The sequence below is a fragment of the Gymnodraco acuticeps genome, unplaced genomic scaffold, assembly GCF_902827175.1.
Source record: "Gymnodraco acuticeps unplaced genomic scaffold, fGymAcu1.1, whole genome shotgun sequence".
NCBI lineage: Eukaryota > Metazoa > Chordata > Actinopteri > Perciformes > Bathydraconidae > Gymnodraco > Gymnodraco acuticeps.
The window spans coordinates 496,241-509,255 of NW_022990368.1; the positions used below are offsets into that span (position 1 = coordinate 496,241).

General features: G+C 40.9%; 1 protein-coding gene across 1 annotated transcript in view; it reads right to left on the minus strand.

The window, feature by feature from the left end:
- Nucleotides 1–429: 429 nt before the first annotated feature.
- smyd3 (SET and MYND domain containing 3) overlaps nucleotides 430–13,015 on the minus strand; it is a 77,381-nt gene continuing 64,795 nt past the window's right edge. Inside the window, exons 7-12 of the mRNA XM_034224252.1 lie at nucleotides 11,414–11,516; nucleotides 10,810–10,920; nucleotides 7,890–7,977; nucleotides 7,485–7,659; nucleotides 1,367–1,475; nucleotides 430–822 (exon numbers count right to left, since the gene is read on the minus strand). Coding sequence (XP_034080143.1) covers nucleotides 691–822; nucleotides 1,367–1,475; nucleotides 7,485–7,659; nucleotides 7,890–7,977; nucleotides 10,810–10,920; nucleotides 11,414–11,516 — 718 coding nt within the window. The 3' untranslated portion in view covers nucleotides 430–690. The remainder of the gene's footprint in view (nucleotides 823–1,366; nucleotides 1,476–7,484; nucleotides 7,660–7,889; nucleotides 7,978–10,809; nucleotides 10,921–11,413; nucleotides 11,517–13,015) is intronic.

Here is a 13,015-nt window from a genome sequence, read left to right on the forward strand (position 1 = left end):
CTCCATAAGGCAGATATCACCAACACACACACATACACCCCCTGTCTCCAGCACACACACATAAACTCCTTGACCCAGATATCAGCAACACACATGCACACACACACACATACACTTCCCCTCACTAACACACACATGTTCTTTTTCAAGGTTCTTTCTGGGGCCAATATAATCCCAAGCACCAATATATCTGTGTACAATGTTTGACACCAATATATTTGTGTACAATGTTTGATTGTTTGGGAAGGAATAGTTTGTGTGAAATCTTTCTTGGGAAAGTAAAGGAGTTAACCCAGGTATAAGATAAAAAGTGATTCTGACCTTGTATAGTTCCGAGGCTGTCACGCTCTGTTCAGAAGAAAAATACTTTTTCCCAGAACTCTGATTCGCTGTATTGGGCCCGACCCAAAGTGAAAAACAACTGTAATGTATATGTTGGGGTATTTCTTTATTAAATTTGGACAAATCAAGGCCATCTCTTTCCCTCTACTTCCAGTACATATTGAATGCTAGCAGTTTTAGCGCCAAAGTAACTCAGAGAAATGAATTTCATATTTATTTACTGAATTAACTCTTCAAAAAAGCACACTTTGGTCATATAAAACACATTTCTGTTCATCTTCTTATCAATCTGATGATAACGTGAAGACTATAAGAAGACAAAGTGAAATTAGTCAAAGTAGTCCAGTTTCAGTTCTCTTCTATTCTGAGACAGCTGGAGGATTTCTGGTCCAGCTCACTGCGACATTCCTCCATCTTCATCAACAGATCTGTAGTCATGGGGTGATCAACGCCGTGTGTGAGCTTTATAATCTTGAAGGCCTGCAAGAGGAGAAATGAACACACTTAAAGTTGCACTAGACACCATTAATGCGATCCTGTCTGGCTCCAGGTTCAGTTGTTCCTTTTACAATTAAAGAAGCATTTCACAAGGAGGCAACTCATCATTATAGCTTTCAACTCAATATAATAGCTTACAGTAGCTATCCCATGTTAGCCGAACAACCAGGGTAAGGAAATGTGAACATTAGTTTTTCCAATGTTTACTAGTATAGATCAGTAGGTAACAAAACCGACCTACTAAATAATAATAGCAAGTGTTTGTTTATCATAGCAATAATATCAGGGTTTCTAATTATTTGGGAGTAGTTTTTTTATGATTTAGATCAAGATGTTGCTAGCTTGTGTCTTTGCTGTCATTCCTGCTACTTTTAGACCTGTCTGATAACATCTCTCCTCTCAATTCTCCAGACTTCAGCAACACTTTGTTGAGGAAAGTGTTATCACTGATAAAAAGGATGGACACACATAAACAAATAAGAGCATAGCTGTACAAGATAATGTGATAGCATTTCCTCCCTCACACCTGTTTGAAGGTGTCCAAAGCGTCCTCGATGTGTTCCAGGTAATGTTGCAGCTTTCCGACTCTCATCAGCTGGACTCCATGGACTGGATGGGGATCAGGGTAGTATTGCCTTTATAAAGGAAAGAGAAAAGGAAAAACTTGCTTAGTTTAGTGACCGTAATGCAATTCCTTCATTGCAACTTGTCCAGGTCATTGGGTGTGCGCAGGATATGCCAGGTAGCAAAAACATCCTTTCCCCCAGCCCTGTATCCAGCTCCTCCTGGACCAAACATGCAAAAACTCTCTTGTTATACGCCGGCTAGATTGCTTCTATCAACAGTCCGATCACCCTATACTCCCCCAGTGAATATACATAATCCTTAAAGAAAAAACACTCTTAAATAAACGATGCACAGTAGTGGCACGACTATGAAAAAAGATCCCCTCTGTGGTCCACTTGCTCTCTTTCACACTGAGAGCCTGAGACACTTCACTCACACTCACAGGCGTCAGACAACAAGACAGATAATAAATAAACAAGATAATTACAATTAGCTTTGCCGGTCAGTGTCTGTAAACAAGTATGATGGCTATACCAATAGGTGTGTGAGAAAAATGAATTGAACCAGCAATAACTTATAAATGATTTTAGTATTTTTCTCAGGTGCATTATGGATGACTCCAGTTTACCTGAACATGTGTGTGAGCATGTGTGTGTGTTATACATGCTTTTGTGTCTAAGTATATATTATTTGGCATCCATTTTCAATGAATTCCTCTCCATTCCAGTCTCACTACTTCAACATACAGAGCAGCATAACTAATACACATAATCCCAGCATTAAAGACACAGTCCCACCAACATATAATGTTTATATATGCAGACCACTTGTATCACATGTGCTGTACTATGCTATTCCTGTGAACTGTGTATGTGTATATACTGTAAGCATGAATATACTGTTCCTTATCCACAAATCACACGTGCGCACCGCAACTTTGTAGCGCCTTCATTTCCCCAGAAGCTAATCTTCCTGACAGAATAAGATACAACATTAAAGAATTTCACACACAGGAAAACACAGAGCAAAACTACATGATCCGTTTTTAATAATTTAGCCAGTTTCAAATCTCACAATCTAAAATGCAAATATTTACCCTTAAACTGAATTTGTATTTACGCATGACAGAGATGAATACCCATTGATGCTTAATGCTACACATGGATGCTTGATGACCTTACAGTACAGTACACCCTGCTTTAAAGTCTAAACACACATGCTTTAAGGAGACAGTTCACACACAAAGAGCCAGGACATTCTTAATCCCATAACGATAAATACCAACCAGGGACCGTGAGGAAGTAGCTTTGTTGTTGGTAAACACTGCAGTTCTCAAAACACTCATTTAGCTGACTCCACTTGTCGTTTATCCTCCTTTCTGCTCCTTCCCTCTCCTCTAATCTCTCCTTCCTTTTCCTTTCTCACATGTGCTTTGCTGCTCTCCTACCTGTTTATGTGTGTGCTCTGCGGCCCGCTAGCGGCAGGGATTAAAGTGTGTGACGCTGGAGGCTTTCTCTTCTCCTCTGCTGCACTTCACTCATCCTTCGCTCCACCTTTCTGCCCTGTTAAATCTTCCTTGTTTCCTGCTCTCTCTCTCGCTGTGCTCTTATGATTACACACACAAAAGGAAAACAAAATCTTGTATAACCGCTATAAGGCAGCATTTAAATGCATGCTGACAAAGCACTTTCAGACAGATTTACATTTCTTGTCTAGCTCATACTCTCTCTGACACTCACACAAACACACACAAAGAACTGAGCACTGACACAATGATACACACATGCATGCTATAGTAATAATATATGAGCATGCATGCACACAAAGAAACGCTCAATTTCATTTCGCTTTCACTCTCGTTACCCTAGTTTATTTGAAAGATTTCCCTTCACTCCAGAGTAAACACACCACAAGGATTCAATACGCTCTACATTCAATCACACGTAATTATAAACTGCTCTGTATCTTCTGTTAACAGAGCATTCATCTTCATTATTTCTTTATGGGCTGAAACATAACTTTCCAGCGATAAAGGTTTGTCACTCTTTGATTGGAAATGAAAATCAGTTTTCTGTAGGGAGTGGAATCAAAACTAATTAACTGGTTGTGGCCTCAGTCAGAGTCATTAAAAACTCGGTAGCTTTGTTGATAATTCACCAGCAGAGTTTTCATTCACAATGCTAATAGCTCATTTGTTCATACCTTCAAGCCCCACTAAATTACTAACTGACAGGCTGACCAATTACAGAGATGCTCCGCGGCCAATCCTGTGGACGGGATTGAATCATTAAATAGGAAGTTCAAATACTGAACCAACAACATTAGTCGTACATGAATAACAGCAAGTTACAATATTGATTTAATTACAAAGCCAGTGACTCAAGCCACCGTGACGTGCAAACACAAACTAACACCAAACACCAATTATATTTCCTCTTTGCATATAGAAACGCACAGCAATTAAAATAATTTCATTAACTTGCTGTCTCCTGAATTACCCTCTCCTTTTGCCCCCGGGAGAGTCAATTGAATAAAAGATACGATCTTGCCGTTAGAAAGCCATAGCTTTCGGCTATGAGTAAGAGAAAGGGCAGGAAGGAAACATTAATAGTGGTGGAAAAGAGTGGCATTTCAGGCAAATGCAGTGGAACTAATGAGGCTCTCGTTCAGAACAAAAGATCCGCAGCCTGCTGTAAGTGAGAGGGAAACATGGATTATTTTACTAAGTAGAAAAACGAAGAAGGAGAAGGAAACATGGAGGAAAGATTATCTGTGAATATTCTTCCTAATTGCATTTTGTTTTGTTTTCTGTCCTTTCACACTTTTTGCCTCACACAATGTTACATATAAGCTGAGTCTACTTTAATCAAAAAGGGATGCTACATGGAGTTCATTTATCCAGTATTTCACAAGAAAGATGTAAAGTCAGAATTTTCTTTAGTGGAGATAACCATCAACTAGCAACGCCACTTATCTATCTTGCAACTCCTTGAATCTACAATTTCTACAAGATTGTGAGAATCAAACATAAGCAGAAATCACCCCATGAGGTGTTCTGTAACCAGATCCTGAATTGGAAATACATACACTTGAATTGTTCATTAAGAGTTCATCTGAAACTTGCTGGTTAATTATTCTGTACAACTTGTCTTCCTCTTCTTAGGTCAGTATTTTGTTATCTTCAGCACAGAGTAAAAAGAACAGTGCTGGGTTTAAAAGGCTTTGTGATCCATGAAGACTGACAGCGTGGGTGCACTCCACCGGTCCACCGAGGCCACTGTGTTGATGCAGATATCTTATCCAACAGATTCCCCTCTACAGAACTGCTGAATGGATGCAAATCAGGAGAATCTACAGAGAGAAGTCCTTGCTTCTCTATTTTGAGAGAATCGCCAAAAACATAAATGCATGGAGGCTGAACACCATTCAAAACATGTAGCTTTGACTCTCCATAAGTGCTGCTCTGCAAATCTCAATAGGATGCAACATCATGTATGATTGGACTGTAAGCAACAACCCAGAGAGGAAAGATAAATCAAATGATCCATTTAGGAGCTTAAGAATAGACTTCTTGATACAAAGACAGCTCTGTGGGCATGTTTTCAGGAATACATAAACACTCGTGCTTTCATGTCATTATGAATGTGTGTGTGAGCAGAATATGTGCAGCATGGACACATTCAATAACCCTGGTGTGTGCCACCTGCAGCAGGTGAGCATTAACCGCACACGGGCGCAGGGAGAAACCATCTCCATACATCACAAGCTGAATAGAGAATCGAAAAGAAAAAAACCTGCAGAGTGAGAAAGAAGAAAGGAATACAGAATGAGGGGAAGGACAGGAGAAAGAGAGACTCCGGCAGCGATCTTTCTTCTCTGCCATCTGAAGAGCCCAGAGGAAGATAGGGGATGAATATGGAAGATATTCCTCCTACTCTCTCTCACTTATTTCTCCTGAATGCTTTTGTCTCCTCCTTCATCCTTTCATTGTTGTCTCCCTTCCTTGCAAAACTAATTCTCACTGCATTCCTCCTTTATGCTTTACTTTGTACAGTTTTTCTAACTAACACCCTGTTTTCCCCTCTCCCTTGTGATTCTGTTATTCTCGTTTCCCTTCCCTTCATCCCTCTGCCCCTCTCTCATTCGTCATGTATCACCTGATCAAATCCCCTCTCCCTCTTCCATCCTCACCTCACACCTCCCTCCTCTCTCCCTGAACACCCACAACCATCCCTCACTTCGGTTTCTGCTGCTTTGAGACACGTTTTCCAGTTTCTTTCAACTGACACCAGACCCTTCTCCTCATCAATATCTCTCTCTTTCTTCTGCTCGGTGAATGATCATGTATTGATAACATACTGCAGATAGGTTGCTCTGTTAGTGTGATCACAGGAATACGTTTGAGTTAAGAGTTGGATGAGAAACACAGTGCAGAAAAGACGCGAGTGAAAATGAGTGAGGGCTGGAGGACCTCATCTGGAAAACAATTAAAACTGTTGATGCAATTTACTGTAATCTGACTTTTGGATCACACTCAAAGTTTGGATTTGTTCAGATCTTAGATTATTTTTGAATAATTCCTCCCTTCATTAGGACAGGATATTTGTATGTCTGCTAATTGCTAGTGCTCTCTTTGTCTCCCTTTCATCTACTCCCATCTCATACATTTTCCTGTCTTCTCTTTCTTTGTACATGTTTTTGTTTTGATGCACACTCAACTTCTTCTGCTGCCTATTTGTGTACAATTAAGACTTTGAACAGCTTTTCTCTAATCATGTTATAATCAAATCTTTCCCTTTTAAATACGACATGATTTAGGTCCCCACTAAATCTAAATCCAGCTAATATACTGATATTGTCTTGCAAGCCCAGATATCACAGTGTATCCTGAGATTTGAAAACATTTACTGTATTAAGCTCAATTTGAAGGATGTGTGTTTTCCACCAGTCCAAGGATTATATTTTTTAATTTCTTCCCTCAGGGTACACTACATTATTTCCATGAATGAACACATTACTCTGATGCCTGTCCACAAAACATAATTACCATGTGTTTGTAAACAACCCTGTTTAGCTCGATTTCACCTCTGCAGGGATAACAGATGGGATCCTTGTCTCGTTGATCAGGACAAAGAGTCAAATCTATCACATTGTGAAATGAAACAACAGAGGAAGCAGTACATTTTTTCTTTGCTGTGCATTTTCCCAATCTCTACAGGTAATCTGAGAATCTTCCCTCTCTTCCAGAGTGTTACCACGATGGAGCTGGCTCCAACTAAAATAACATGAAATGCCGTCTGGAAGCCTTGTGATGACAATTAAGGCGTCGGGATTGAGCAGCAGCCCCAATCTTTGAAGTAATAATGCACAGACAAAACTGTTGCGCAAGTCGGCCCTAACTAAAGCAGCTGCCCTTCAGATGCACTCTGGATGAGTCACTCCTGCCCTTTTCCTCACATCCAGTCTTTCAATCCAACTGGATATCCTGATTTATAGATGGAGCAGAGGAAGTTTTGTTCCACTTTAAATTATAGAAAGATTGAGCCATCCATTGAACCAATGTCACACACACACACACACACACACACACACACACACACACACACACACACACACACACACACACACACACACACACACACACACACACACACACACACACACACCACACACACACACACACACACACACACACACACACACACACACACACACACACACACACCACACACACACACACACACACTACACACACACACACACACACACACACACACACACACACACACACACACACACACACACACACACACACACACACACACACACACACACCACTTCAGGGGACATTACATTGACTTACATGCATTTCCTGGAGACTTATCCTAACCGTAACCATAACCAACACATGCCAAACCCTAACTCTTACCCTAACCAAGTATTCACCCTAAAATTAATGATTCCCCTCATGGGGACCTCCAATTTGTCCCCATAAGGGGCGAGGCGAGTCCCCACACGTGACTGTGTAAACAGATTTAGGTCCCCACAAGTATAGTAATGCTAGGACACACACACACCTGTATACTGGAAGTGTTTTCTCCCCGTATCCCAGAGCTTCCTCCCAGTGTCCCAGGTGAATTGAAGCATCAATAGCCATGTCGGTCATCTTGAGTTTATACAGATTTTCATCTGGTACGTCATCCCCGACAGTCGATAATAGCTGACTGCAGTTCTCTAGTAGTGCCGGCCAATCTGAAGGGTCACTAAAGGAAAAACAACATTCATACTGGACGCTGTCAAAATGTGAAAATTAAAAACTGAACACTTGTATCTTGAGGAAATCTTGCTCATTTATTCGGTCAACTTTGTATTACTGATGAAATGTCATCAGATGAGAGCTTTGACTTATTTAATCATCTTCCCATAATACAGTAGAAGATCGATGATAAATATTCTCATTAGATCTCTGAGGTAAAGGATACCCGACTCTGCCTTCAGTCCTTCCAGTCTCGGCAGAGCCTCTTTCAGCGGGCACCATTTTGATTCGTTCCCTGACAGCATCAGTCCGTCCTAGGAGAGAGGGGACATTGAGATCCACTTCACAGACATGACCCAACAAACAGGTCAATATATAAACAGGTGTTATGATGAAGAGTGGGTAGATTGAGCAGCATAAAACAGACAGAATAGAGTGGGTTTAACAACATTTTAATACCTGAATATAAATTAAATATCTGAGAACACCCTCAGACTTCCTTTGAAATACTGCAGTGCAGGAAAAGTGTTCAGCACGTCTTTACTGTGTGTTGATTAGCAAAGATCTCAAGGTTATTTTTTTTGTATAGTTAAAGAAGAACATCTTATAGACTGAAGGGTTTCAAAACAACTTGATTTTTCACAAAAAAGACCACATAGGAATAAATGTGCCTCTATTGACAGTTGGAAAATACTGCATCAACAAACCCCAGGGACTCTAGCCTCATCTACAACCTTGATAATAGGTAAACTAGACTTACGGCCCATCCACACAGCGGCGTGCGTTGAAAGCTTCACCATTCACTTTGAATGGGGTGACGTCACTTTTCGCCAAACTGCATTGTGGGAAGCGAAGCGGAGCTTTGCTGGCGTGGCTCGCTGCGAAAGTTGAGCAATGTTCAACTTTTGAAGCCTCGGCAGAAGCGTCAGCCAATCAAATCATATGCCAGTACAAGCTCTAGCCAATCAAACCGCTGCTTGTGTGTCGGGGGCGGGAGATTCATGTGATTGGTTGTTGGTTGAGTTTCAGACACGCCCGCCGGCAAGCTTCAACGCATGCCGCTGTGTGGACGGGCCGTTATCCTACATTCTAGTTTGAGATGTGATTGAAAAAATAAAATTACATCTGTCAAGATAGCCTTGTTGTTTCATGTCCATCTTAACACACACACACACACACACACACACACACACACACACACACACAGACACAACACCACACACACACACACACACACACACACACACACCACAACACACACACACACACACACACACCACACACACACACACACACACACACACACACACACACACACACACACACACACACACACACACACACACACACACCACACACACACACACACACACACACCACACACACACACACACACACACACACACACACACACACACACACACACATATATAGATAAAAACACAAAACACACACACACACACACACACACACACACACACACACAGAGAGAGAAAAACACAAAACCACACACACACACACAGAGAGAGAAAAAACAACAAACACACACACACACACACACACACACACACACACACACAGAGAGAGAAAAACACAAAACACACACACACACACAGAGAGAGAAAAACACAAAACACACACACACACAGAGAGAAAAACACAGACACTGTTTTCTAGGTTTGATGTCAACAGTCATCAGTCACCATGACGACTTTGGGTCACAAACCAGCAGCCTGCCATCATCATCAGAGGATTAAAGAGAAAGAACAACAGAAAGTACGTGTGTGTGTGTCTGTGTGTGTGTTGTATATTGAACAAAGGTGGGTTGAATAAATGAATGCAATTGTCCCAGAAAATCAACCGAGTGCTCTCTCTTACCTTATCTAGAACACACGCACACATTTGCACAGTGCTGTTGTGTTGTGTTAGACCAAAGTGTCATGAACGGCTATATAGAGAACAAAGCTAGAGACAGGAGTGAAGGCAGGGAAAAAGAGAGACAGAGAAAGAGAGAGGGACGTATTGCAAGTGAAAGACTGAGTGGACTAAGATGGATGGAAAAGAAAACTGCAGGAGAAAGACAAGATAATATTTCTCATTTTTCAGTAGGTGGTCGGAGGGGGAGAGGGAAAGGGGGGAGAGAGGGAAAGGGGGGAGAGAGAGGTAAGAGGAGGTGTAGCGTGACGGAGTGACGGAGAGGAAGAGGAGGACATCAGGAGATAAGAGAGGATGTGAAGGTGAAGGAGGGAAAAGGAGGAGAGGTGCGTGTGTGTTTGAGAGGGACAGAGCGCATACCTGTGTGTTTGAACTTCTGGTATTATACACACATGTTCCAGAGAGGTTTTAAGCAATAACTATGTTTGCAAAGTTTAAAGACTTTTTGGTTAAATCTGGATTAGGGAAGAACTCCATGCATACACATTTCTCCTTCACAGTGGTTTCTCATACTGCGAGATAACACACTGCAATCCAATTCAATTTCGAACAGTAACCCTCACCACTGCATCACCTCCATTGTGTCATCAAATACAAGCCCTCTCAAGGTTATGAATACAGTTATTGTCTGTGCTGTAAGTGAACAGAAATGTACCGAGTGATTCATCTACTCCGGGGAATATATCTTTGTATTTTCTTCAGCCTGCATTCTACAATATTTCAAAGCAGTGTTTAGTTCAAAAAAGTGTATACATGAGCAGTATGAAAAGATATGTGTGGAATACCTGCATAGTATGTAGTAATCAAACATTTCTGGACTTATATTATCAGGATACTTTCAAAAGAAACATACAAAGAATTCACTACCCCCAAAATGAAAATGTGTAAATTGCTCGTCCCTTGATATGTAACCTTGATTCTCCTCCAGAATTTAGAGCTACACTTTTAATTGACATACAACTATGGTTAAAGTCATCCTTAAATTGAATAAATGCTATCCTCCAAGTGCCACTCCCAGTTGGATCATTATGTCCATGTTAATGAAGCCATTGGCATAAATTATGTTTGGAAATGAATGACGATTATGTAAATATTTGAAACCATGAAAAATCTGGCTCTGACAAAGTGATGTGTGTGTGTGTGTGTGTGTGTGTGTGTGTGTGTATGTGTGTGTGTGTGTGTGTGTGTGTGTGTGTGTGTGTGTGTCTTACTTTCTCTTGAGAGTCACAAAGCTGGCAGTGACATGTAAAATGGTATTGGTCCTCCAGCTGTCTCCTTCGATCTTCAGTCAACGACAACGTCTCGATGTAGCTTATAGTCAGCTGAAAACAGTGAAGCAGATAACATTTTTGAGTGTGTGTGTGTGTGTGTGTCTTCCAGATGGAATGGATGCATCTCATTACATGGTCAGTAGGGAAGGTATAGTATGGAAAATGAGGACAGACGCTGCCATGTTAAGACGTGTCATCTTCTGCTTGTGTTGCAATGATTTTTTACTTTGCTACAACGCTCAGGATTACTTTAAAAACATTAGGTTTACTGTACTTCCATCCACATGTATTATAACATTACAAAACTCACATTATAGTCAGTGATTTTACGCCTGTGTAAAATATTGCTCTTAGTGTCAGATCATTCCAAACAGCCTTGGGCATTGGCACATCAATAACAACAGTGAATAAAAAAAACATTCAATAAATATTGCTCATAAAAAACATGAACGTTAAAGCAGAGGCATCATCATAGTCGATAAAGTCAGTATTTCCCAAGGTGTTAATGTTGGGAGGATGAAGTGTGTACTTTTTATGCTCATACCTCCTCTTCAGGGTTGATATCTCGAACAGCTCTCAGATTCAGTTTGGTTCCCACAAACACCATCACACAGTTTGGCCTACAGTCGTGGTTTAGCAGAGATAAACTGGGAGAGAGCAAACAGGGGGGGAGAGGAGGAAGAGAGGAGGTTAAAGAGAGGAGGTTAAAGAGAGGAGAAGAGATAAAGCAGGGAAGGGAGGAAAAAGGGAGAGTTTCTGTGAATACATGTTTTTCAAACCCTTCCTGGCAAAGACAAAGACAGAGAGCACATCATAACGGTTAAAAATGTACAAGAGCCTCATCCTGCTGATTCACCAACTGCCACATGTCTAACAGTTGAAGGGTTACTCAAATCACTAATGAGACTAATGTTGACTGAAATGTTCATTCGTTCCAACATATTCATGAGAGTAAAAACACATGTAGTGACACATCCATTACATTACATGTCACTTGTTAGACGCTTTTATCCAAAGCAACTTACATACTCAATACTGTGGGCAATCCCCACAGGTGAAGTGTCTTGCCCAGGGACACAACGACATGCTGACTGCAGCGGGGTTTGAACCTGTGACCCTCTGATCCGAACACCAAGGCTCTATCCACTGCGCCACACGCCGCACATCCCTCTCAAGATCATAATCCATATAGCTTAGAGTGACAGCTGTGGGATGTGTGTGTCATCCCCGTATCTAAGGTGCTGTTAGGGGCCGCATGGCTTCTCATAATAGGAGATCTACACATTTAAGTTAAGACTGAGTGCTCAAATAAACCTCAGACAAAAAACCAAGACAATTCCCTGGACAGTATGACAAATGAATACTCTGCTTCTGTCATAACAAATGTCAATCTCTATTTGTTTTTTCGCTCGTTCTGCATCGCTGTCTCTCATAGACAGATACAAACAAATCAGGAAACCATGGTACTCTACTTCTGTCACAACAAAGAGTCATTTCCCAGATTCAAAATAAATAAAGCCAATCCTCCTTCCCATTCACGTGAACACTGACTGACAGCATCATAACGCTGATGACAACAATTATTGTTTTTATTTATGCTTTAAATTAAATGCATGAATGGCTTTTTTCCTTATGTTTTAATTTACCAGTTGGACTACTTTTAATCCGGATGAAACATAATTTTAAGAGAATATTAGGAAATACAAGTGTAAGTATGATGTGTAAAGCAGATTTGAAGGGAGAAAGGCTGGATTGATCAATGTCATTTTTTGTTGGCTGAAATATTGATATATGCCTGCTGGCACAGCATGACTGAACCAGTAGTAATACTGAGTTCTCTGTGTTTGAGATGGACTAAAATTAGAAATACTATCTTAATTCAGCAGCACCACAAACCAATGGCTCAGAAATTATTAGAGACTTCGGTCAACACCTCTCAACATCAACGCTTTCTTGAAGTAGAATTTATTGTAAGACTGTTTTATTAGTCATCATTTGTTTAAGTCAGGTATCTCAAAAAAGGGCAACTGATTGTGACTTGAATCTGAGTTATGCCTCTGTACGTCCCCATTAGAGGTAAACAGTAGAGTCTCTCCCAGAGCTTGCCTTCTCAACCTTTTCTGGACCTGAGATTTGCTTCCCGCCA